Below are 24,751 nucleotides of genomic sequence, written 5' to 3'. Positions count from 1 at the left end.
TATGCGTGTACCACCATGCTGGGCTTGATTTTTCATTGTTTTTAATTTTTAGTTTTATTGCATGGAACTCCGAGGATGTATTTCTACTTTATAGCATTTTATTCTTTGGGATCTAATAGCACTTTTCATGGATATGTACTCAGAAGATAGTTTATTCTTTATCATAAAGGTAAAAGTTTGCTAGACAGACCTTATTGATTGATCATTTATTTTTTTGTCAACTTGATTTGTCTTAGAATGAGAACAGTAATAGTTGAAGGTCTATTATTCATAGGTTTTTGTGTATTTCTCCTTTTATTTCCCATACTTTTTGCTGTAAGAAGGTGGTAGTTGTATAATTTGGTACATAAATATTAATAACTTACATTTTTACTGTGTTGCTAGTCACTAAAGTAATGAAATGTTTCAGTCGGATTTGGTGGCTCATACCTGTAATCCCAGCATTTTGGGAGGCCAAGGAGGGTGGATGATGAGGTCAGGAGTTCAAGCCCACCCTGGCCAAGATGGTGAAACCCCCTTCTCTACTAAAAATACAAAAAAAATTTAGCTGAGCATGGTGGCAGGCGCCTGTAATCCCAGTTTCTTGGGAGGCTGAGGCAGAGAATTGTTTGAACCCAGGAGGCAGAGGTTGCAGTGAGCCAAGATCGAGCCACTGCACTCCAGCCTGGATGACAGAGTGAGACTCCGTCTCCAAAAAAAAAAAAAAAAAAGTAATGAAATGTTTCATCTCTTTGCATTCACTGACTTTCCCCTTGAATTTTCCTTGCCCAATATCAGGCCCATACCTTTTTATTTTTTTATTTTTTATTTTTTCGAGCCTCCTCCCCTCCCCCAGGCCCATACCTACTGATATGTTTCTGGTTTCATTTGCTTGGTATACCTTTTCCTATGCCTCTGTTTATTAACTTTTAAGCTATTTTGTTTTACCTGTTTCATTTAGGAACAGGTAACAGCTGCTCTGCTGTTGTTTTGCTGTTTATATTGCCATTGAGAAATCCAATTACCAATCTTTCTTTTCTCTGTAAATGATTTGATATATATATTTTTTTTTTTTGGTCTGGAGAAAATGAGGATTTTTTTTTTCTTTTAAATGTAATGGTTTTACTAGGATATATCTTGGAATTAATCTTCAGGGTCAGTTGTCACTGTATTCTTGAGCCTTTTTATCATAAAGATTCAAGTCTTCTTTTATTTCCGGATGATTTCTTATTATATGTTAATTTTTTAGTACTTCATATGTTTTTGTTTTGTTTTATTTTTTGGAACTTATTTTAATCTTCTTCTTTTCTTCTTCCTTCTTCTTCTTCCTGTTTTAGAGACAGGGTCTTACGGCGTTACCCAGGCTAGAGTGCCATGGCTGAGTGTACTGCAGCCTTGAACTCCTGGGTTCAAGTGACCTTACTGCCTCAGCCTCCCAAAGTGCTAGGATTATAGGCATGAGACACCACACCTGCCCTTTTAGAACTTTTTTGTCTAATATACAACCACCTTCTCTCTTATCCTTTTATTTATTTTATTTTTATTCTCTTAGCTGTTTTCATGCCTTTCCTTAGTACTCTTTATGTTTTTATTTTATTTTATTTTTTGAGATAGAGTCTCAGTCTGTCACCAGGCTGTAGTACAGTAGTGCTATCTCAGCTCACTGCAACCTCCACCTCCTGGGTTCAAGCAATTCTCCTGTCTCAGCCTCCCGAGTAGCTAGGACTACAGGTGTGCACCACCACACCCAGCTAATTTTTATATATTTGGTAGAGATGGGGGTTTCACCATGTTGGCCAGGATGGTCTTATCTCTTGACCTCATGATCCACCCATCTTTGTCTCCCAAAGTGCTGGGATTACAAACATTAGCCACTGAACCTGGCACTCAGTACACCAGGCCTGCCTGCCTGCCTGCCTGCCTGCCTGCCTTCCTTCCTTCCTTCCTGCCTTCCTCCCTCCCTCCCTCCCTTCCTTCCTTCCTTCCTTCTCTCCTTCCTTCCTTCCTTCCTTACCTATCCTTTCCTCTCCTTCTTTTCTTTCATTTCTTTCCTTCTTCCCTTTTTCTTTGCCTTTTTTTCCCTTTTTTAATCCTAGAGATGGATTTTCCCTCTTGTCACCCAGGCTGTAGTACAATAGTATGATTTTTGCACCATTTCTTTCCTTTCTTCCCATTTTCTTTTTCCTTTTCGTTTCTTTCTTTTCTTTTGAGGTGGAGTCTTGCTCCATCTCCCAGGCTGGAGCACAGTGGTGCAATCTCAGCTCATTGCAACCTCTGCCTCCCGGGTTCAAGTGATTCTCCCGCCTCAGCCTCCTGAATACTGGGATTACAGGCACTTTCCATTGCACCCAGCTAATTTTTATATTTTTAGTAGAGATGAGGTTTCGCCATGTTGGCCAGCTGGTCTCGAACTCCTAACCTCAGGTGATCCACTTGCCTCGGCCTCTGAAAGTGCTGGGATTACAGGCATGAGCCACCATACCCGGCCTCAGTACTTTTTATTAAATGTTCAGTAGAATTCTAGTCTCCTTTGGCCACCTTGTAATTTAGTCTTCATTTCTGAGATGATTTTGTTTTCTGCACAGTATTTCTGGTTTGCTCAGCTGTCATTTCATATCTTTCTGTTTTTTTAATCCATTATGCCTTGAGTTTTAGAATTTATGATTTGATAAGACTTTTAAAAATATCTGCAAATTCTAACTTAAAGCTGTTTAATTTAAGTTGGGGTATTGTGATGTTTTCTTTTGTTTCATTGTTTTAGGGAGAATTTTCATTAGCTAAAATGTTCTGATTCTCATTTTCTGTTTTATTTTTATAGTAGCTTTACATGGATTTTTCTATTCTATTTTCTGATTGTATTTTCCATAATTGTCTTTACTAAGATAAGTATTAACAGTATGTATTAATACACAGAAGCAAGGATTTTGATAGGGAAGTAAGTTTCTGATTTCAAGAGCACCCTCTTCCTTTGGTGTAGTTTTTTTCAATCAATGACACTCTTTTTTAATTGTTATTTTTAAAATTATTTTTATTTTTTGAGATGGGGTCTTGCTCTGTCACACAGGCTAGAGTGTAGTGGCATGACCTTGACTCACTACAACCTCTGTCTCCCGAGCGCAAGCAATCCTCCCACCTCAGCCTCCCAAGTAGCTGGGACCACAGGCTTCTGCCACCATGTCCAGCTAATTTTTTTTGTATTTTTGGTAGGAATGGGTTTTTGCCATGTTGCCAATGCTGGTCTTGAGCTCCTGAGCTCAAGCGATCTTCCCGCCTTGGCCTCCCAAAGTGCTGGGATGATAGGTGTGAGCCACCACGCCTGGCCCAAATCAATGACACTCTTGTTGGAGGGCAGTGTCAGTGTGTTTTCTGATTTGTGCTTCACTTTTGTTTTCATAGGATCCTTACATTTCCTTTCTTGCTTCTTTGTTTAATTTTATTATCAAGGTCTCAATGGGTAGCCTTTTTTTTTTTCAATTTACCCCTTCTCCCTCCAAAAGTGATGCCTTCTTGAAGCTACCTCATTTATCTTGAGCAACTTTAAGGCTTGGTGCGGTGGCTCATGCTTAATAATCCCAGAACGGATTGCTTGAACCCAGGAGTTTGTGACCAGCCTGTCAACATAGGGAGACCTCATCTCTATAAAAAATACAAAAATTAGCTAGGCATGATGATATGTGTCTGTAGTCCCAACTACTCGGAGGATTAATTGAGCCTGGGAGGGTGAGGCTGCAATGAGCCATTATTGTAACACTGTACTCTAGCCTGGATAACAGAGTCAGACCCTGTCTCAAAAAAAATACACATTTAAAAAAAAAGTAACTTCCTTTTAATTTCCCAGTAGCCTGTGTTTGATATCCCGTATCTTAGACCTATTTTTAATATCGTCATAGTCAAGTGAGGTTTTGTCTTTTGTGGATTTTTCTTTGTTCTACCAGCAAAACTCTCTTTTTTTCCTTTTTTTTGTTGTTGTTGTTGTTGTGGTTGAAGCTCTGTACTCTTGCCTGTCTCTTACCACAGGCATTGAGCTCAGATGAGTTTCTTGAATTGTGGGATATTTTGAAGTTCATTTTATATGTCTCCCAGTTTTTCTGAGGCATGGGTTATAGGTGATTTTATTTGTGCATGTTATTGATCTATGTAGTTTTTCTGGAGCATGGAGAAATTCAGTTTTAGGCATCTGTCATTAATCTCTACAGCCCAGAAATCATACCCTTCATTTTTGAAAAATTTTTTCCTGGATAAAGAATTGCAGATTGGTCTGGGAGTGGTGGCTCATGCCTGAAATTCCAGCTGAGGTGGGTGGATGACTTGAGGTCAGGAGTTCAAGACCAGCCTGGCCAACATGGTGAAAACCTGATTCTACTAAAAATGTAAAAATTAGCCAGGCATGGTGGCGGGTGACTGTAATCCCAGCTACTTGGGAGGCTGAGGCAGGAGAATTGCTTGAACCCAGGATGTTGCAATGAGCTGAGATTGCACCATTGTACTACAGCCTGGGTGACAAGAGCAAAACTCCATCTCTAGGGTAAAAGCATCTATAGGAGCAAGCTCATCTTTCCAAGGTTCTTCTTTCTTAGCTCCTCTAATTTTCCTAGCCTTAGTTGGTATCCAATGAATTATCCAGCTTTTCTTATATTTTCATATATTTAATATTTTATGTAAGTGGGAGCATTGGTATGTCATAAGATATTCCATCCCATCCTCATGCCTGCTTGCTACCATTTGTGCTTATTTTTAAGAGCTAAGATTTCTTATGTTTAGCTCTCAACTTTATTTATAAGATCTTGAATTTTTATGGTACTTTTATTAAAATCTACTCTGCCAGAGGGCCCCAAGACCACCCACATGTGATGGTTTGCTAGGAAGATTCACAGGACTATAGTATGTTTTATATAGTTATACTTATTGCTAAGATTTATTACAGCAAAAAGATACAAAGCAAAATCAGCAAAGGTAAAAGGTACATGGAGCCACATCTGGAGGAAACCAGGTATAAGCTTCCTAGAGTCCTCTTTCAGTGGAGTCTCATGGGACATGTTTATTCCTCTGTCAATGAGTTGTGACAACACATGAGAAATGTTGTTTACCAGGGAGGCTCATTAGAGACTCTGTGCCCAGGGATTTTACTGGGCCACTTCATGTAGGGTTCCTCTGTCTAGCGTTTACAATTCAGACTCCCAGAAGGAAAGCACGTCTTCAGCATGAACTGTATTATTGCATAAACAGTTTGGCACTATAAGGCACTTTTATCAGTTAGGTTCATGGGAACCCTCCTGAACCTCCTCAAATAGACGTTCCCAGAAGGCAGCCAAAGGCCAACCTTGCCAGCAAGTCTTTTCAAGGATAGCCGTTTAGGCCTGTTAACTCCTTTTTTTTTTTTTTGGCTGATAACTTTTTTTCTGTATACCAGTCCAATGAAACATTTATTCAGTATACTAGGAAAAATTGTTGGGGACCTAAAATAGGTTAGCAATGTCATAGCTAATATAATCAGCTCATTTTTTTCTTATTAAAACTCTGAGAAACTGTAGTAAGGAAAATAAGACAAAATTATTTTTCTTTAATATTCCCAGAAAAGTGTACTCAGTGAAGGAAAATAATATCTTCTCAATCATAATCTTTTTTTTTTTTTTTTTGTGATGGAGTTTCACTCTTGTTACCCAGGCTGGAGTGCAATGGCGCGATCTCGGCTCACAGCAACCTCTCCCTCCTGGGTTCAGGCAATTCTCCCGCCTCAGCCTCCTGAGTAGCTGGGATTACAGGCACACGCCACCATGCCCAGCTAATTTTTTGTATTTTTAATAGAGACGGGGTTACACCATGTTGACCCGGATGGCCTCAATCTCTTGACCTCGTGATCCACCTGCCTCAGCCTCCCAAAGTGCTGGGATTACAGGTGTGAGCCACCGCGCCCAGCCCTCTCAATCTTAATCTTAATATTTTATTCTTTTTAAACATTTTAAGTTGAGGTAGTAAAATGCCGGTATGTTATGGTAAGTAACATTTTCTCCCTTCACTAATTTTTGTTAATAGGCAGAGAAAATGACTGTGTAAAGAAATTGTATATTCATTCTTTTCTTCTAGCCTAAGAAAGCTGTCAAGGTAAAACCTCACCCACCTATAGCTCCTCGACCTTCTAGTGGTTCCACTGCACCATCTCGCCACCGATTGTTAAGGGTTCTCCCCAACATTGGGCAATCTTGTTTACCTTCTCTTGGGAACACGTATCTGCCTGAAACATCCAGGAATGCAATTTCAAATTTGGTAACTCAACTCCCTGCTGAGAGACCCATATCTTCTATCACTGGTGAATTTCTTAAGGAAGATGATAACTGGAAGAATAACACACTGTCTCCCTCCAGTAGCAGTGTCAAACTACCTCCTCAGATACCCCACTTGGAGTTGAGAAATGACGAAGAGCTTGCTGACTCTGTTCTCCATCTTGGATCATCCCTGCCTAGGCAGACAAAACACTTTGTAGGAAACTTGCCATCTAGTAATAAGAAGGACACTGTTTTACTTCCACCTACAGAAGAATGTGTAACCGAAGAATCACTTCTACCTGAAGTAGGCTCACTGGCTTCATTTGCAGAAGGAAAGGCTGATGAACAGAACAGTGGCTTAGAGGGTGCATGCAAAGTGAATCCGGAGTTGTTACTCACTAATGCTGACAAAAGGTTGAAAGCTCCTGAGCAGCATCTCAAGCATGTTGCAAGAGTGCTGAATGGGGAATCTGTAGAGGCTTCAGTTCTTAACTACCGAGAATTAAGTCCTCACAAGAACAGACTCTTGTCACCTCTTCACTGTTCTGCACCAAGGTCGCTACATAATTCTCTGGTGAAACCACAGAGACAGTCCAAATGTTTTGAGTCTGGGAAACTACAGTCGTCTTCTCAAAATGTGTTCCAGTCACTGGATGTTCGAAACATAACTGATTCTTCTTTCTCTGCGACTACTCGCTTTCTAGGTGTTAAAGTTGATTCACCTGGGAAGAGATCTGACGTTATTTCCAAAGTTGAGGCTCGGGATATCACAGAAATGGTTAACAAGGCTTCCAAAGAGCCTGTTGGTTGTGTAAATAATATCAGTTTTCTTGCTTCACTGGCCCGGAGCACAAGCAGAGATAGTTTCCAGAGTACACGTGGAGCAGGCAGGCTTCGGACCCCTGGAATTGGGCTGTCTACAAACCTCCAGCATTTTCAGGAAGAAAACCTTAGGAAAAGTTCTCCCCAGTTAGAACATACAGAATTTTTTTTCGTAAGTATTTTCCTTTCAACATGCTCTAATAGTTATCCTTGTAGTGATCCAACATATTTAAAATTTAGTTTCTGTTTACATAAATAAGGAAGGCTAAGATTTGATTATTTTTATAAGTTTATCTGAAAATGTTTATTTAGTTTGTAGAAAATCTTCTTGATGGTTGAATTTTGAATGCTGGTTTAATCCTGAACTGAGAACAGTAATTTGAAAATAAGTTCATGTAAACAGTTTATCAGATATCTATGTATGTATGTGTTGCTCAGGTTGGCCTTGAACTCCTGGGCTCAAGCAATCCTCCTGCCTCAGTCTCCTGAGTAGCTGGGAATATAGGTACATGTCAATGCACCTAGCAATATGTATTTTTAAATACTAAATATTTTTAATGTTTTTTCCATCCCAAGTAAGAACTTTTCATTTGAGTCAGCAAATTTTACTTTCTCTCTCTCGCTCGCTTTTTTGGTGTGTGTGTGAGCCAGGGTTTCATTCTGTCACCCAGGCTGGAGTGCAGTGGCACAATCATGGCTCACTGCAGCCTTGACCTCACAGGATCAAGCAATCCTTCCACCTCAGCCTCCCCAGTAGCTGGGACTACAGATACATGTCACCATGCCTGGCTAACTTTTGTATTCTTTGTAGAGATGGGGTTTCAGCATGTTGCCCAGGTTATTCTCAAACTCCTGGAGCACAGTGGCGCAATCACAGCTCACTGCAGCTCGATGTCCCAGGTTCAGGTGATCCTCTCACCTCAGCCTCCCAAAGGGGGAGGCATGAGTCACTACACCCAGCAAATTTTACCCTCTTAAATAATAAGCACAATATTGCTAGATGTGGAATTAGGATCGGAATTAATTTAATTAAACAATTGGATTAAATAATTTAAAATGAAAGTCCAACAACATCTTAGTGATAAGTTACAAGTATTTTATGTTTGTTGATTATTTTTATTCTTCATTGACTCACCTCTGTAGATGTTTTGTGTTTTAATTGTAGTCTACCCATGGTATTGGAATGAATGGAAATAATGCAGCAGCAGGGAAAAGAGTAGGTAAGCTACAGATAATTTTGAAAACAATATAACGCTGATAATTACATAATTTATGCATCTGGTTGAATTTTCCAAGAGAAACGGGAAGAACATTCTCTGTGTTATGTACAGAGTAAATTCTCTCCCTAAATGTTTTTCCAATTAAGAAAATAATTATGAGAACTGACTGTAGGACACATACAAAGAATAAAACAAAATTGAAATTGGGATCTCTTACCTTGGAAGAGGTATTATCTATGTCAAAAAAGCCAAGATAATTGAAGAATGAACACATAGTTCTCAATTACCTTAGTTGCTGGCCACCATAGAGCCATGTGGGTTTTGAAGAATTACCCTAGAAAGATATCTTTCAGCATTATGGTCGAACATCAGAGGTGGTGGTAAGATTCTCTTTTTGATGCACTGGTCATTTCTGAATAAAAGAAAGGGACAGTCTCTAGGGCCAGCCCTTTCCAAGGCAATAGTAGTGGAATTGACTATAATATAACATTAGCACTTCTTTCCGCCAATACAGTAGTAACACATTAAAAATGTGTTGTCTTGGCCAGTCTTGTCTTTTTTTTTTTTGAGACAGAGTCTTAATCTGTCACCAGGCTAGAGTGCAATGTCGCTCTCTTCTGCTCACTGCAACCTCTGCCTCCCAAGTTCAAGCGATTCTTCTGCCTTAGCCTCCCAAGTAGCTGGGACTACAAGTGCGTGCCACCATGCCCAGATAATTTCTGTATTTTTAGTGGAGACCGGGTTTCACCACGTTGGCCAGGATGGTCTTGATCTCTTGACCTCCTGATCTGCCTGTCTCAGCCTCCCAAAGTGCTGGGATTGCAGGCATGAACCACTGCACCTGACCTGGCCAGTCATTATTTTCAAGGAGGAAGGAAGCCATATTTTTAAATGTTTTAATACCCAGACCAGGGATAGGAAACTCATTACCAAAGATGTGCCACCTTTGTAGCCCCAAGGTTTTAAAACATACCTTATTTGTTATGGTTGTCATGTGAGTTTTATGTTTTTATGGAAGACATTTAGGGTTTGTTTTTCATTCCTATGTAAGGTCCAAGGTTATAAAATCGTAATCTATTTGCATATTGTTTCAATTCTTTTGTATTGTGGTAAAATAAACATATAAATTTTACTGTCAGAACCATTTTTAAGTATAAAGCTCAGTGATTTTCACATTGTTGGGCATCTATCACCACCATCCTTCTCCAGATCACTTTTCATCTTACAAAACTGAAACACTTTTCCCCCTCTCACCACCCTAGCAACCACCATTTCATTTCCTAACTCTACAATTTTTTAGGTACTCTTACCTCATGGAAGTGGAATCATACAGTATTTGTCTTTTTACGACTGGCTTATTTCACTTATCAGAATGTGCTCAAGGTTTATCCATGTAGTAGCATATGTCAAATTTTTTCCTTTCTGGAGCTGATATTCTATTGTGCATGTATGTACATGTGCACACATACACACACACTATATATACCCATACACACACCACCACATTTTACTTATCCATTCTTCCGTTAATAGTTGTATTGCTTCCATGTTTTAGCTACTGTGAGTAATGATGCTGGGAACGTGGATGGGTATATAGATATGTCTTTGAGACACTACTTTCATTTCTTTAGAGTATATACCCAGAAATGAAATTGCTGGATCAGAAGCTATTTCTATTTTTAATTTTTTGAGGAACCATCATATTATTTTACACAATTGCTGTATTATGTTACATTCCCATCAGCAGTGCAAAAGAATTCTAGTTTCTCCACATCCGTGGCAACACTTGTTATTTTCCTATTTTTTTGCTAGTAGCCATCCTAATGGATGTGAGGTGATGTCACTGTGGTTTTGATTTGTATATCTGTGATGATTAGTGTCACTGATTATTGATTTCCTAATTAGTGAAGTTGATTTCCTGATGAGTAGTTTCATGTGCTTGTTGGCCATTTGTAGATCTTTAGAGAAATGTCTTTTCATGTTTTTTACCCAGTTTTGAATTAGGTTTTGTTGTTGTTGTTGTTGAGTTTTAATAGTTGTTTATATATTCTAGATATCAATCCCTTATCATATAAATGATTTGCTAAATTTTCTCTCATTCTGTGAGTTGCCTTTTTACTCTGTTAATACTGTCTTTTGATGCACACAAGTTGTTAATTTTTAGGAAATCCAGTGTGTCTATTTTCTCCTTTTGTTACCTGTGCCTTTGGTATCATATCCAAGAAATCACAACCAAATTCAGTATCATGAAGCTTTTCCCCTATCTTTTCTTCTAGAAGTTTTATAGTTTTAGGTCTTATGTTTAGGTCTTTGATCCATTTTGAGTTAATTTTTATATAGAACGTAAGGTAAGGGATCCACCCTTTTGCATGCAAACATCCCATTTTCTTACCTTTTCTTGAAACACTGTCCTTCCTCATTACATGATCTTGGCCCCTGTGTTGAAAGTCATTTGATCATGTATTCAATGGTTTGTTTCTGGGCTCTCTACTCATTGGTCTACATACCTGTTTTATGCCAGTATCACATTGTTTTGTTTACTGTAATTTATTGACTTTTAATATTACAGCTGTTGTTTTTCCTTGACTAATAACTCTGTCCTGCCCTAAGGCACAGCTAATCTTCTTGGAAATTTGCATTGCCCCCATTCCTACTCACTCAACTCTAGTTCAGTCTTCAGTGCTGCTTCATGTCTCACTGCTTTTCTGAAACTGCTATTGCTGTGGTCACTGAAGATCTCCATAATTTCAAATCCAGTGGATGCCTCCGTATCTTTTATCTTACTTGATTTTTGTATCCCTCATTCTTGAAATATTTTTCTTTTTTTTTTAATTCTAGGCTATCACATTTTTTATAAATTTTTTCCTTTCTTTTAATCTTTTTTTTTTAACCTCAGTTTTTTGTTTTTGTTTTTTTTAAACCAGCCCTCTGCTGGTCCCCAGATATGTGTTCTTTTTGTTTGATTACATTTAGGTTTGAAGTATCAGCTGCTAGCCTCAGTAGAGATGTGTAACTTGCTGCCATTTTTTCTCACCATATAACTATCATTCTGAATTATCTAGAAGAGTCTATATATATTTTAATGTAAGTTTCATTTAATTGAGTTCCTAGATTCCTCCCTTGGTCCTCTGTTCTTTTCACTATAAGGTCTCCCTTGGAAACTGTATCCATTCTTATAGTTTTAGCCATTGATTTTAGGCAGATGACTACCAATCTTGCATCTGGAACACTAATTTATTACTTTTTTGCTGCTTTTCTGTTGGGTCAGTTTTTGTAGATCCTGTTAAGTGTTAGATCAAATATGAGACTAGGAAATGGCAAACAAGTTAATTACCTCAAGTGTCTTTCATCTTGTTCTGAAAAGTAACTCTTCACATCAACATGATTTTATGGATTTTTTTCTTTATTCATGTGTTCAGTACACATGTGAGAGGCGGCTTCAGAGAGGAGTTGATAACTGAGGATGTCTTACAGGATAAGTCAAATTCTACTGGGTTGACAATGTAGAGTTTATTTTAGAAGAGACTTCCGATGCAGATGGACTTGGTACATCCTTCAGGGTGGGTACAATGTGGTAAATTACAGTGTCTCCAGATAGTTAGAAAGGCATTGTATTGGCATAATAATACCTTAAATGCCAATCCAAGGAATTTAGATTTTTCTTGTTTATAGTAGGGAAACAATATGTTTAGCAATGGTTTCTAGCACACAGTCGTTGACTAATGGACAGTTTTCTCTGAGTGGTAGAAGGATGTATGGAAGCTCATAGAGGACTGCACTTACATTTTTGTGTGCTGCCTCATTACTGTCACTAATGTGTTCTCGGTCTCTACACATTCACAAGAGTTTTTAATGTTTTTGTTTTTTTGAGATGAAGTCTTGCTTTGTTGCCTGACCAGGCTGGAGTGCAATGGCACGATCTCAGATCACTGCAAACTTCTCCTTCTGGGTTCCAGTGATTCTCCTGCCTCAGCCTCCCGAGTAGCTGGGACTACAGGCGTGTGCTACCATGCCAGCTAATTTTTTATTTTTAGTAGAGTCAGGGTTTCACCATGTTGGCCTGGCTGGTCTCGAACTCCTGACCTTAAGTGATCTGCCCGCCTCAGCCTCCCAGAGTCCTAGGATTATAGGCATGAGCCACTGTGCTCAGCCTCACAAGAGTTCTTGAATGAAAAAGTGTGGAGACTATTGAGTTAAGCATCTCCAAAGGAAAGAAAAAAATGAAAATGTGACAGTAGTGAATTAAATTATCATCAGAGATTCTTCCACCATTGTTTAAGGAAGAATATCTTAAGCCTGAATTTTAAAGATAGTTTTGAGTAGATTAACTTCCACTGGACATCCTGTAACATATGCCTTTCTTTGATGTCCTGTGCAGCTGCAAGATATCTTTTTAAAAATATTTTAGGTGGTAGAATTACCCCATCACCTTTGTGAGATGTTCTTGGTAACTCCAAGTGCATTTGAAAAAGAAAACTTTATTAACTGAGTTAGTACCCAGGTACCATTAAGAGTCACTCAGTTGTTTCAAATTTTGTTTCTAGTTTTGGCAAGATCTGAGAGTGTATTTTAGACTGGTAATAAAGAAGTCTTAATTTTGCTGGGCTTGCATACAAAGTACCTAAAATCTCTGTTGTGGCAAAAGACAGAAAACTAATTAATTGTAAATCCAATTTTTTGAACCCTGTAAGGATTTTTAGGCTTTTAGCTGCCAAATAAATAACAAGTGTAGGCCTCCCAAATCTTTTTCAGTGACGGAGAAAAGGTGCCAGCACCATTGACACTACTATTTTTACCCCACTCCTTCCACTTGTTCTTGCATTCTTTCTTTGCCTCTTGCTTCTTAACCTTTGAGTGACATCAAGCACTGTGTACTTGCACTGTCACTTTATCAACTATGGGCAGTAACTTTGAGCCTCTGCTTATGACTGGGGTTTGTTGACATTTTGATCAGTTCTAAAAGACATTAAGAAATTGATTTAATTCTTTCTTATATAATAACAGATATGCCTTTTTTTTTTGAGGCGGAGTGTCGCTCTTGTTACCCAGGCTGGAGTGCAATGGCATGATCTCGGCTCACTGCAACCTCCACCTCCTGGGTTCAAGCAATTCTCCTGCCTCGGCCTCCTGAGTAGCTGGGATTACAGGCACGCGCCACCATGCCCAGCTAATTTTTTGTATTATGCTCTTATTTTTAAGGTAAAAATTCAAGTTGTTACAGTAGTACAGAATTCAGTAAATATTTTGGAAAACTAGTAGTACTGTGAAATTGAGCTGTGTACTGTGTTAGTCACTATAATATGACATTTTATATAATTATAACATGCTTAAAACTTTCAGAGTGCTTTTTACATATATGGACTAGTTGACCTTAAAGTACTTATTAACCTAGAGAGAAAAATACATGTTCTATTATCTTAAAAATAACTTGAAATTTTGAAAGAATAAATGACTTGCTCATGATTTGATGAACTTACTTTCTGTGGTATAACTGGACTAAAAGGCATGTTTTATGATACTCTGGTACTCCTTTTTGGGAGTGAACAAACAGAATGTTTGTATTGCAATCATCTCAGCAGTTTCATCAAATATGATTTTGAAAACAGACATTTTTCTTTATTCTCTGTCAAAATTTGGTGCACTTTATATGAACTGATTACCGTTAGAAATCAGAAAAGTGGTGTGGATAAAAAGTTTTAAAAAATAAGTGCTAATCAGTAGAAACCTAACACATCTTAAAAAAAAATACTTCTACTGCAACTTGACATGTAGACTTTCTAAGTAATTTTAGATATAAAAATAGCACAAATTGAGCCGGGCATGGTGGCTCACGCCTGTAATCCTAGCACTTTGGGAGGCTGAGGTGGGTGGATCACCTGAGGTCAGGAGTTCAAGACCAGCCAGGCCATCATGGTGAAACCCCATCTTTAAAAAGAAAAAAAAAACAAAAATAGCACAAATTAATTTTTATGGCATAGATATTTACTTGATAGGACTGTGTTTTGTATTTTGCTTAATAGTATTTCATGTTTAGGATTTTATGCCTGTGTTAATCAAGGTGTCCTTTCTCTAAATAGGAGAATGTACTACTCATCACCTCCCACCTGTGAAAGCCCCACCTCACACAAAGAAGAAAACAACAAATCATTGTTTTCTTTGTGGAAAGAAAACAGGACTGGTTACTAGCTACGAATGCAGGCAGGTTGGCCAGCTGGAGAGGCCAAGATGCTTTCTCTGTGGTAACCCAGCTTGGGGATTATGCAAAATAAAATATTTAAATTGCCTATTGATAACGTCATTAAGATGATGTTCAAATAGCTACCTTCAGTTGAACTAATCGGCTTAGGGGGTTTAAACCAATCTGAGAGTGTACCTTTTTTGTGTTATGATGAGCCTGCTTGGATTTTGTTTGAATGGCACCTTGGAAGAGCCTCTCCCTGAATATCTTTTAAAAATTTAACAAAAAGAAATTAGAAGTCAATATAAAATAGATGAATAGTATATTTTCAAAAAAGTATAAAATTTTTCTTACTATAATTATTTATTTCATTAGTATTGATTGATATTCTTTAGGATAATATATCATATTATCTTGGATGTCTGCCCTTAGATTGAGGCCAGGCTTGAAAATAACTGCTGCTGTGGCTTTTTTTTTTTTAAAGACAAGGTCTCACTTTGTCATTTAGGCTGGAGTGCAGTAGTGCAATCATAGCTCACTGCAACCTTGATGTCTTGGGCTCAAGCGATCCTCCTGCCTCAGCCTCCCTAATAGCTAGGACTTCTAGGCATGTGCCACCACGCCTGGTTAATTTTAAAATTTTTTGTAGAGACAGATCTCACTATATTGCCTAGGCTGGTCTCAAGCTCCTGGCCTCAAGTGATCTTCTCACCTTGGCCTCCCAAAATGCTAGAATTTCAGGTGTGAGCTGCCACCACACCCAGCCCAATCACTGCTTTTCAGAGTATATTCTGTTCAAATGAAACAGCTTGTTACTAGAAATATTTTTTAAAAATCATTTCATGACATAGATTTTACTATTTTAATTTTCTCATTAGACTGAACTTCTCAGAAATTCAGAATTCTTTCAGGTTTACTAGGTATAAGAAAAATCATAGGCATATTTATCAGCTTTTTGCAGTTTTACTACCGATAAGAGTTCTATACCCTGTTTCATTCTATAATGGCTTCTTTATCATAAATTGTCATATTCATAGACAATTTGTTTTGGGGGGGTATTTATGCTTGTTTACCAATGAAAGGGAAATGTAAGCACTGAAATTGCTAAAAAGAACCAAGGGCCCTGTTGGAATACCTGAAGTCAAGCTCCCAGAGAGATGAGCCTTTCATAGAAATACAACTATTCACGTAAACTTTTTTTGTGCTTTAGATGTGGAAACAACTTCTGTGCATCTCATCGTTATGCAGAAACTCATGGCTGTACCTATGATTACAAGAGTGCAGGGAGGAGATACTTGCAGGAGGCAAATCCTGTGGTCAATGCACCAAAACTTCCAAAAATCTAACTCTTCCTCTGCACCTTACTGTTCTGCTCGGGAATCGTATTATAATGACAGAAGAAATATTGTTTAGACTGCATTATTTTTGTTCGACTCCAAAAGATTTGCCAAATAACAAAAACATACAATGCATACTGTTGGAGAACAAGAATACTACTGTATGTTACACCTCTACTTCTTGGGGAAACAAGTTTTCAAAGTAGTTTTAAAAACTTTACACTGGATGATTTAGCTTTGTTATTGCATGTCTTAAGTGTTTTATATTTGATATTGCAGTTTTAATAGACACATCTTCAAAAGATGCACTTTAGGAACTTAAATGCTTTCTAAATAACCAGCCTTCCACATTGTACAGAATGAACAGTCATGTAATGATTGGCTCTACTCAAATGGACCATATGGTTTTTTTTTATTATCTTTCTTTTCTTCTCCTTCTTATTCTTTTTTTTTTTCCAGAGGTAGGATGAGTGGAGATTTTTTTAAAATCCCATGTATGAAACTTTACTGGGTTTACTAGCAAGTTCCTTTTTACTTCAAGCTACTTCTTATAAAAAAAGAACATTTTTCCAGTGTGGTTTTTAACAGATATATATTTCTTCCACATTCAGATATGTTTTCACTCTATAAAACACATCATGTTCATGATAGTGTATATTGTACTACTTTTTGAATGTCAATTTAAAAACAGATGTCCCACTTGCCATTAAATATAGAAACCAACTTTTTACCTTTTGAAAATGGCTACATTTAAAACAAAATCTCACAGCTTGGTTTCTCTTATTTGTTGAGTGCTATTACCAGGAGAAATTCAAATAAATATTCAATTTCATTATGAGTTTTATTATTTATTTATAATAATTTTTCTTTTATAAATACTTTTTCTTTTATAAAACTATTTAATTAAATGAGTGATTTATTTTACATGGAAAACATAACTCTCAGTATAAAAGTATTCCTTTAGGGGATTAAGGACCCTGTTTCCCCAGGTGTAACCAGAAACCATTAAGGCATTTGAGAGGCCACTTGCTGTATAGAAGCTCAGTTGAGATTGATGCTGAACCCTGGTAAACAGCTAGCCCCCAACCCAGGTAGACTCTGCAGCTCTGGGATAGCAGACTCTGCTAAGGGTACCAGAAGGCTAATTTAGTAGCTGTGAGGGGCCTCTTCCTTCATTTAAGGTTAAATGAACTGGAGAGCTCCCTGCCCTTGCTCCAGTAAGAAATGAAATGTTGATTGAGACAGATGCCTTCAGACAAAGAGGCCAGTACATTTACAAGAGGAAACGGCTAAAAGTTAGCAAAGGAGCCATGCAAATGGGGGTTTGAAGGCATGCTTTAAGAAGGGTGGGTATAGGTGGATGAAAAATATTTTCATCTGTGTTGTGAATATGTGTTCAGTGTTTTCTCCCTTATCAAAAAAATATGTGTTTTAGACATTTAAAATAAAAGAACTGCATTACGGAGATAGAGTGATGAGAAATGGACCATAACATATTTATTCTACAAACAAATATGAATGCATAGGGCATACTTGAGGTAGTGTATTATGCTTTTTAAAACAAGACTATAAAGAGAAGTAAGTCTCTAAATTTTACTAAAGGTTGTGGCCAAAGTTACATCTTTTTACTAGTTTTCAAGTAACTGAGAGCTGAACAGTTTTAATTCAACTTGTTATTATATTTAGGGGCATTTCCTTATGTTTTAAATTCTTACACAGACATGTTCCAAATTTTAGATACATTGTATCTGTCTTTGCATTTCCAGTAATTAGCAGGGTGGAATGCATGTAGGTACTGGTTAAACTTTAGTTGAACAAATTGATGCATTGGACAACTTGATTTTTTTTTTTTTTGAGATGGAGTCTTACTCTGTCACTCAGGCTGGGAGCAGTGGTGTGATCTCGGCTCACTGCAACCTCTACCTACTGGGTTCATGCAGTTCTCCTGCTTCAGCCTCTGGAGTAGCTGGCATTAATAGGCACTCACCACCAAGCCTGGCTAATTTTTTTATTTTTAGTAGAGCTGGGGGTTTCACCATGTTGACCAGGATGGACTTGAACTCCTAACCATCAAGTGATCTGCCCACCTTGGCCTCCCACAGTGCTGGGATTACAGCCATGAACCACTGCACCTGGCCCTATGACTTTTTAAAAAAGGCATTTATATTGTTTTATTTAGCTAAGCCCATTTTATATGACAAAGTTCAGTTTCTGGATTTTTTTTTTTTAAACAGCATTTGGTTTTAACAGCACTAAAAGTTTAAAATTTTTAACTTTTAGCTACGTGAAATATTTTCAGGTTATATTTAAAGTAATCATTCTAAAATGGGAAATCCAAATACTCAGATGCTCTTAAAATTCTATCAGTGGTGGCTGGGCGCAGTGGCTCATGCCTGTAATCCCAGCACTTTGGGAGGCCGAGGCGAGTGGATCACGAGGTCAAGAGATCAAGACCACCCTGGTCAACATGGTGAAACCCCATCTCTACTAAAAATACAAAAAATTAGCTGGGCATGGTGGCACGTGCCTGTAGTCCCAGCTACTCAGGAGGCTGAGGGAGGAGAATTGCCTGAACTCAGGAAGCAGAGGTTTCGGTGAGCCAAGATCGCGCCATTGAACTCCAGCCTGGGTAACAAGAGCGAAACTCCATCTCAAAAAAAAAAAAATTCTATCAGTGGTGTAACTCGTGGAGAGACTTAATTATTTTTTAAAAGACAGGAATTCATTTTCTCATATATATTTAATGTCTTTAAGCCATCAAGACAAATAATAAAATTTTACATCTAGTCATGTTTTTCAAAGTGTAACCCCTCTACCACTCCTGGAACATGAGATAATTTTGGGTATTACATGGGTGAGCATTTGTAATAATTATATATTTTTAATGTATTGGAATATATAAGTATCTGCGGTTGAAGTTAAAAATAAAGTAAAATGTGGCCGGGCATAGTGGCTCACGCCTATAATCCCAGCACGTTGGGAGGCCACAGTGGGTGGACAACCTGAGGTGAGGAGTTCAAGACCAGCCTGACCAACATGGAGAAACGCCATCTCAAATAAATAAATAAATAAATAAAAGTAAAATAAATTGATTTAGATTAAAAATGTTGGTTTAAAATTGGCAAGGATTAATATAGCAAAAATCATACAAATAGATCTGAATGACTGAAAAAAAAATTTTTTTTTTTTTTTGAGATGGAGAGTCTTGTTCTGTTGCCCAGGCTGGAGTGAGTGCAGTGGCACAATATAGGCTCACTGCAATCTCCACCTCCTGGGTTCATGTGATTCTCCTGCCTCAGCCTCCCGAGTAGCTAGGATTACAGGTGTCCACCACTATGTCCAGCTAATTTTTTGTATTTTAGTAGAGACAGGGTTTCACAGTTTTGCCCAGGCTAGTTTCGAACTCCTGACCTCAGGTGATCAGCGTGACTCAGCCTCCCAAAGTGCTGAGATTACAGGTGTGAGCCACCACGCCCAGCCCTGAATGCTGAAATTTAAGAATTGAAGGTATGGGCCACATGCGGTGGCTCATGCCTGTAATCCCAGCACTTTGGGAGGCTGAGGCAGGGGAATCACAAGGTCAGGAGATCAAGACCATCCTGGCCAACATGGTGAAGCCTGTCTCTACTAAAAATACAAAAAAATTAGCTGGGCGTGGTGGCACACGCCTGTATTCCCAGCTACTCAGGAGGCTGAGGCAGGAGAATTACTCGAATCCAGGAGGCGGAGATTGCAGTGAGCCAAGATCACACCACTGCACTACAGCCTGGGTGGCAATGCAAGACTCCGTTTCAAAAAAAAAAAAAAAGAAATGAAGGTGTGATATTTTAAGTGTTCTTTGAAAAAGTTAAACTTTTGAAATGGTTGATGAAACTAATATACATGGTTTTAGAAAAACTAAGGGTTAAAAAAGTAGGCTGGTCACAGTGGCTCACAGCTATAATCCCAGCACTTTGGGAGGGTGAGGCGGGTGGATCACAAGGTCAAGAGTTCAAGACCAGACTAACCAAGATGGTGAAACCCTATTTCTACTAAAAATACAAAAATTTGCTGGACATGGTGGCAGGCGCCTATAATCCCAACTACTCGGGAGGCTAAGGTAGGAGAATTGCTTGAACGCCAGTGGCAGAGGTTGCAGTGAGCCAAGATCGCACCACTGCCGTCCAGCCTGGGTAACAGAATGAGACTCCATCTCAAAAAAAAAAAGTAAAATTTTTTGTCATTGACACCCCCTTCCAATTTCTTCTAATAATCAATTTTAGTTTTTCTAGTGGTTACCATCATAACGCTAGCCAGTATATTTTAGACATTATTTTATTATACTTTATTATACTCTATTATTTAAAATGAGGAATTAGCTTAACAACACATTACCTCAATGCTTCCTAATTTTTGTCAGTGTATTAGTCTGTTCAGACTGCCACAACAAAACATCAGAAACTTTTCTGATGTAATAAAAATTTCCTACAGAAGTTTTTCTTACTGTTCTGTAAACTACAAGTCTCAGATCAAGGTCCAACAGGGTCAGTTTCTGGTGAGGGCTCTCTTTCTGGCTTGTAGACAGCTGCCTTCCTTCTGTGTCCTCACATGGCTTTTCCTCAGGGAAAAGAGCATGAATGCTCTCCAGTTGTCTCTTTTTTTTTGAGATGGAGTTTTGCTCTTGTTGCCCAGGCAGGAGTACAATGGTGCGATCTTGGCTCACTGCAGCCTCTACCTCCCAGGTTCAAGCGATTCTCCTGCCTCAGCCTCCCGAGTAGCTGGGATTACAGTCATGCACCACCACATTTGGCTAATTTTGTATTTTTAGTACAGATGGGGTTTCTCCATGTGGATCAGGCTGGTCTCAAACTCCTGACCTCAGGTGATCCACCCACCTCAGCCTCCCAAAGTGCTGGGGTTACAGGTATGAGCCATTGTGCCAGGCCTGGTGTCACTTCTTTTTTTTGTTTTGTTTTTTAAGATGGGGTTTCACCATGTTGGTCAGGCTGGTCTTGAACTCCCAACCTCAGGTGATCCACCCACCTTGGCCTCCAAAGTGCTTGGATTACAGGCGTGAGCCACCACGCCCAGCCCCGGTGTCACTTCTTATAAGGACAGCAGTCTTGTCAGATCAGGGCCCCACCCTTATTACCTAATTTAATCTTAATTACTGTCTTACTGCAAATATAACCACACTGGGGGTTAGGGCTTCAAAATGTGAATTTTAAAGTGGGGAGCCCATGCATTCAATCTATAACATACTCTTCATGGCCTGCCAGAATCCATGTTCTTGTCACATGCAGATATATTCCATTCCAGCCAAACAACACTAAAAGTCTTAACTTGTTTAAGTATCAACTCCAGAGTCCAAAATCCAAAACCTAATTTAAGCATAAATCAGGTATGGCTGAAACTTTTAGTAACATTCATCCTGAGGCAAAATTCCTCTCCAGCTGTGGACCTATGAAATCAGACAATATGCACTTCCAAAACACAGTGATGGGATGGGCATAGGAAAGACATTCCATCTCAGAAAGGAGAAACAAGAAAGAAAAAAGGGATGACAAGTTTCAATCAAGTTCCCAAACCTGGCAAGGCAAATCCCATTTGGTCTTAAGGTTCTAGAATTCTTTTTGATTTGATGCTATGCCCTTCAGGCCCACTTGGATGGCACTGTCACCCCCATGGCACTGGACCTCAGCCTTGTCCCTGAGGTACTGGGCAGTGGGATCCTGGCCTCCCCTGAATTAAGAGGTCTCACCCTTTGAAATGGAGGAGGATCCAGCCCTGCCTCTTAGGCCTGTGGTGATAGTGGCAGCCTGTGGTTCATGGGCAATATTTGAACCACTTTAGGGGCCATTCTTCACTTTTTAAAAGGATAGCTCATGCTTATAGCCAGATAGCTCTGTTGTCTACTTCTGTAGAATCTGAGAAGTCATACAGCCTTTTTTCATTCCATTCTGATTTTCCTGTTCTCTTTATTCCCAGCTGGCAGTGTCTCTGCTGGTATAATCCCATCTCTATTCTTGGCTTCTGCTCAGGTGGCTGATTAAATCTATGGTCTACACCCACGATAATGTATCAAAGGGTTGTTTAGCCATACCGTTAATGCTCTCTCCAAGCTTTCTCATTTCTTTACCATGTGGACAGGCTGATAATTTTCAATATCTTCAAGTTCTAGTTTACTTTAGCTTAAAATTCCTTCAGTTTATCTCCTTGCATTTTAAGTGGCAGAGAAACCAAGTTGTTCCTTCAATATTTTGCTTAGAAATCTCCTCAGCTAAATTTAGATCCAGTTTCATTGCTCACAATTTCTACCTTTCACAAAACACTAGAAGACAACTGAACCAAGGTCTATTTTATAACAAGAATCTTCTTTGTTTCTATATTAACCTGTTCTGCATTTCTGAGACTTCACCAGATAGGCCTTTAAAGTCCATCATGTGCCAGGCGCAGTGGCTCATGCCTATAATCCCAGCACTTTGGGGAGGCTGAAGCAGGTGGATCACAAGGTCAAGAGATCAAGACCATCCTGGCCAACATAATGAAACCCCGTCTCTACTAAAAATACAAAAATTAGCTGGGTGTGGTGGCGTATGCCTGTAGTCCCAGCTACTCAGGAGGCTGAGGCAGAATTGCTTGAACCCAGGAGGCGGAGGTTTGCAGAGAGCCAAGATCACGCCACTGCATTCCAGCCTGGCGACAGAGCGAGACTCTGTCTCAAAAAAAAAAAAAGTCCATCATTCCCATGAACATTCTGTTGATGATGATATATGTATTCTGTAAGAATATGGAGGTTTTGAAGAAGCAGCTTCTCCGCTCCTGGAATCTCTCCCTGGTTCAGCCCACCTGCCTCCACTCCTGCCTCCACCATGTCTATCAGGGTGACCCAGAAGTCCTACAGGGTGTCCACCTCTGGCCCCGGGGCCTTCAGCAGCCGCTCCTTCACGAGTGGGCCCAGTGCCCACTTGAGCTCCTCAAGCTTCTCCCGAGTGATCAGCAGTGACTTCTGGGGTGGCCTGGGTGCAGGCTGTGCTGGGGCCAGCGGCATAGGCATGGGAGGCATCACCACCGTCACCATCAACCAGAGCCTGCTGAACCCCATTAAGGTGGATGTGGACCCCAATATCCAGGCCATGCGTACCCAGGAGAAGGAGCAGATCAAGATCCTCAACAACAAGTTTGCTTCCTTCATCAACAAGGTGCGGTTCCTGGAGCTGCAGAACAAGATGCTGGAGACCAAGTGGAGCCTCCTGCAGCAGCAGAAAATGGCTAGGAGCAACATGGACAACATGTTTGAGAGCTACATCAACAACCTGAGGTGGCAGCTGGAGACTCTGGGCATGGAGAAGCTGAAGCTGGAGGCAGAGCTTGGCAATATGCAGGGGCTGGTGGAGGACTTCAAGAACAAGTATGAGGAAGAGATCAATAAGCGTACACAGATGGAGAATGAATCTGTCCTCATCAAGAGGGATGTGGATGAAGCTTACATTAACAAGGTAGAGCTGAAGTCTCGCCTGGAAGGACTGACTGACGAGATCAACTTCCTCAGGCAGCTGTATGAAGAGGAGATCCAGGAGCTGCAGTCCCAGATCTCTGACACGTCTGTGGTGCTGTCCATGGACAACAGCCGCTCCCTGGACATGGACAGTATTATTGCTGAGGTCAAGGTGCAGTACGAGGAGATTGCCAACCACAGCCAGGCTGAGGCAGAGAGTGTATACCAGATCAAGTATGAGGAGCTGCAGACGCTGGCTGGGAAGCATGGGGATGACCTGCAGCGTACGAAGACTCAGATCTCCGAGATGAACCAGAACATCAGCCGGCTCCAGGCTGAGATGGAGGGCCTCAAAGACCAGAGGGCTTCCCTGGAGGCCGCCATTGCAGATGCTGAGCATTGCGGGGAGCAGGCACTCAAGGATGCTCATGCCAAGCAGCAGGAGCTGGAGACCACCCTGCAGCGGGCCAGGTAGGACATGGCAAAGCAGCTGCGTGAGTACCAGGAGCTGATGAATGTCAAACTGGACCTGGACAGCGAGATCGCCACCTACCGCAAGCTACTGGAGGGCAAGGAGAGCCAGCTGGAGTCCGGGATGCAGAACATGAGTATCCACACGAAGACCACCAGCAGCTATGCAGGTGGTCTGAGCTCTGCCTATGGGGGCCTCACAAGCCCTGGCCTCAGCTACGGCCTGGGCTCTAGCTTTGGCTCTGTCACAGGCTCCAGCTCCTTCAGCTGCACCAGCTCCATTAAGGCTGTGGTTGTGAAGAAGATTGAGACCCACGATGGGAGGCTGGTGTCCGAGTCCTCTGACGTCCTGCCCAAGTGAACAGCTGCAACAGCTCCTCCCAGCCTGCCCCTCCTGAGGCTGCCCCAGAGCCCAGGAGGGAGGCTGCTGTGCAGGGTGGCACAGGGAACCGGAGACCCACCCGACGCTCAGCCCTAGCCCTCAGCCCAACCGGCGGGGAGTTTACTGCCTGGGGACCCCCCTTGCCCATGCCTCCAGCTGCAAAACAATTCAATTGCTTTTTTTTTTTTTTTTTTTGGTCCAAAATAAAATTTCAGCTAGCTCGGAAAAAAAAAAGAATATGGAAGTTTCTCTCTGGCTCTGGCTCTCCTCTTTTCTTTCTGAGCCCTTATAAGAATTACCTTTTTTTTTTTTTTTTTTTTTTTTTTTTGAGACCGAGTCTTGCTCTGTCTCCCAGGCTGAAGTTTAGTGGCATGATCTCGGCTCATTGCAACCTCCACTTCCTAGGTTCAAGCAATTCTTCTGCCTCAGCCTTCCGAGTAGCTGGGATTACAGGTGTGTGCCACCACACCCAGCTAATTTTTGTATTTTTGGTAGAGACGGGGTTTCACCATGTTGGCCAGGCTGGTCTTGCTCCTGACATCAAGTGATCTGCCTGCCTCAGCCCCCCTAGAGTGCTGGGATTACAGGTATGAGCCACTGCACCTGGCCTAGAATTACCTTT

At 40.2% G+C, this 24,751-nt stretch overlaps 1 protein-coding gene and 1 pseudogene across 25 annotated transcripts in view; both read left to right on the top strand.

The window, feature by feature from the left end:
- The window catches only part of ZFAND4 (zinc finger AN1-type containing 4), a 73,673-nt gene extending 57,038 nt beyond the window's left edge, over nucleotides 1-16,635 (top strand). For 24 of the 25 annotated variants that reach the window (XM_078345332.1, XM_035267647.3, XM_035267642.3 and 21 more), the window contains 4 exons: nucleotides 6,064-7,236; nucleotides 8,230-8,284; nucleotides 14,362-14,482; nucleotides 15,673-16,635. In XM_078345332.1, coding sequence (XP_078201458.1) covers nucleotides 6,064-7,236; nucleotides 8,230-8,284; nucleotides 14,362-14,482; nucleotides 15,673-15,808 — 1,485 coding nt within the window. In that variant the 3' untranslated portion in view covers nucleotides 15,809-16,635. The remainder of the gene's footprint in view (nucleotides 1-6,063; nucleotides 7,237-8,229; nucleotides 8,285-14,361; nucleotides 14,483-15,672) is intronic. The other variant, XR_004731862.3, reaches the window with a different exon arrangement.
- A 5,888-nt stretch (nucleotides 16,636-22,523) lies between these two features.
- On the top strand, nucleotides 22,524-24,254 carry LOC144578637 (keratin, type II cytoskeletal 8 pseudogene; annotated as a pseudogene).
- Nucleotides 24,255-24,751: the final 497 nt, after the last annotated feature.

Source organism: Callithrix jacchus, chromosome 12 (assembly GCF_049354715.1).
Source record: "Callithrix jacchus isolate 240 chromosome 12, calJac240_pri, whole genome shotgun sequence".
NCBI classification, from domain to species: domain Eukaryota; kingdom Metazoa; phylum Chordata; class Mammalia; order Primates; family Cebidae; genus Callithrix; species Callithrix jacchus.
Note: the sequence above shows the minus strand (reverse complement) of the source record. Positions and strands in the feature narration are given on the sequence as shown.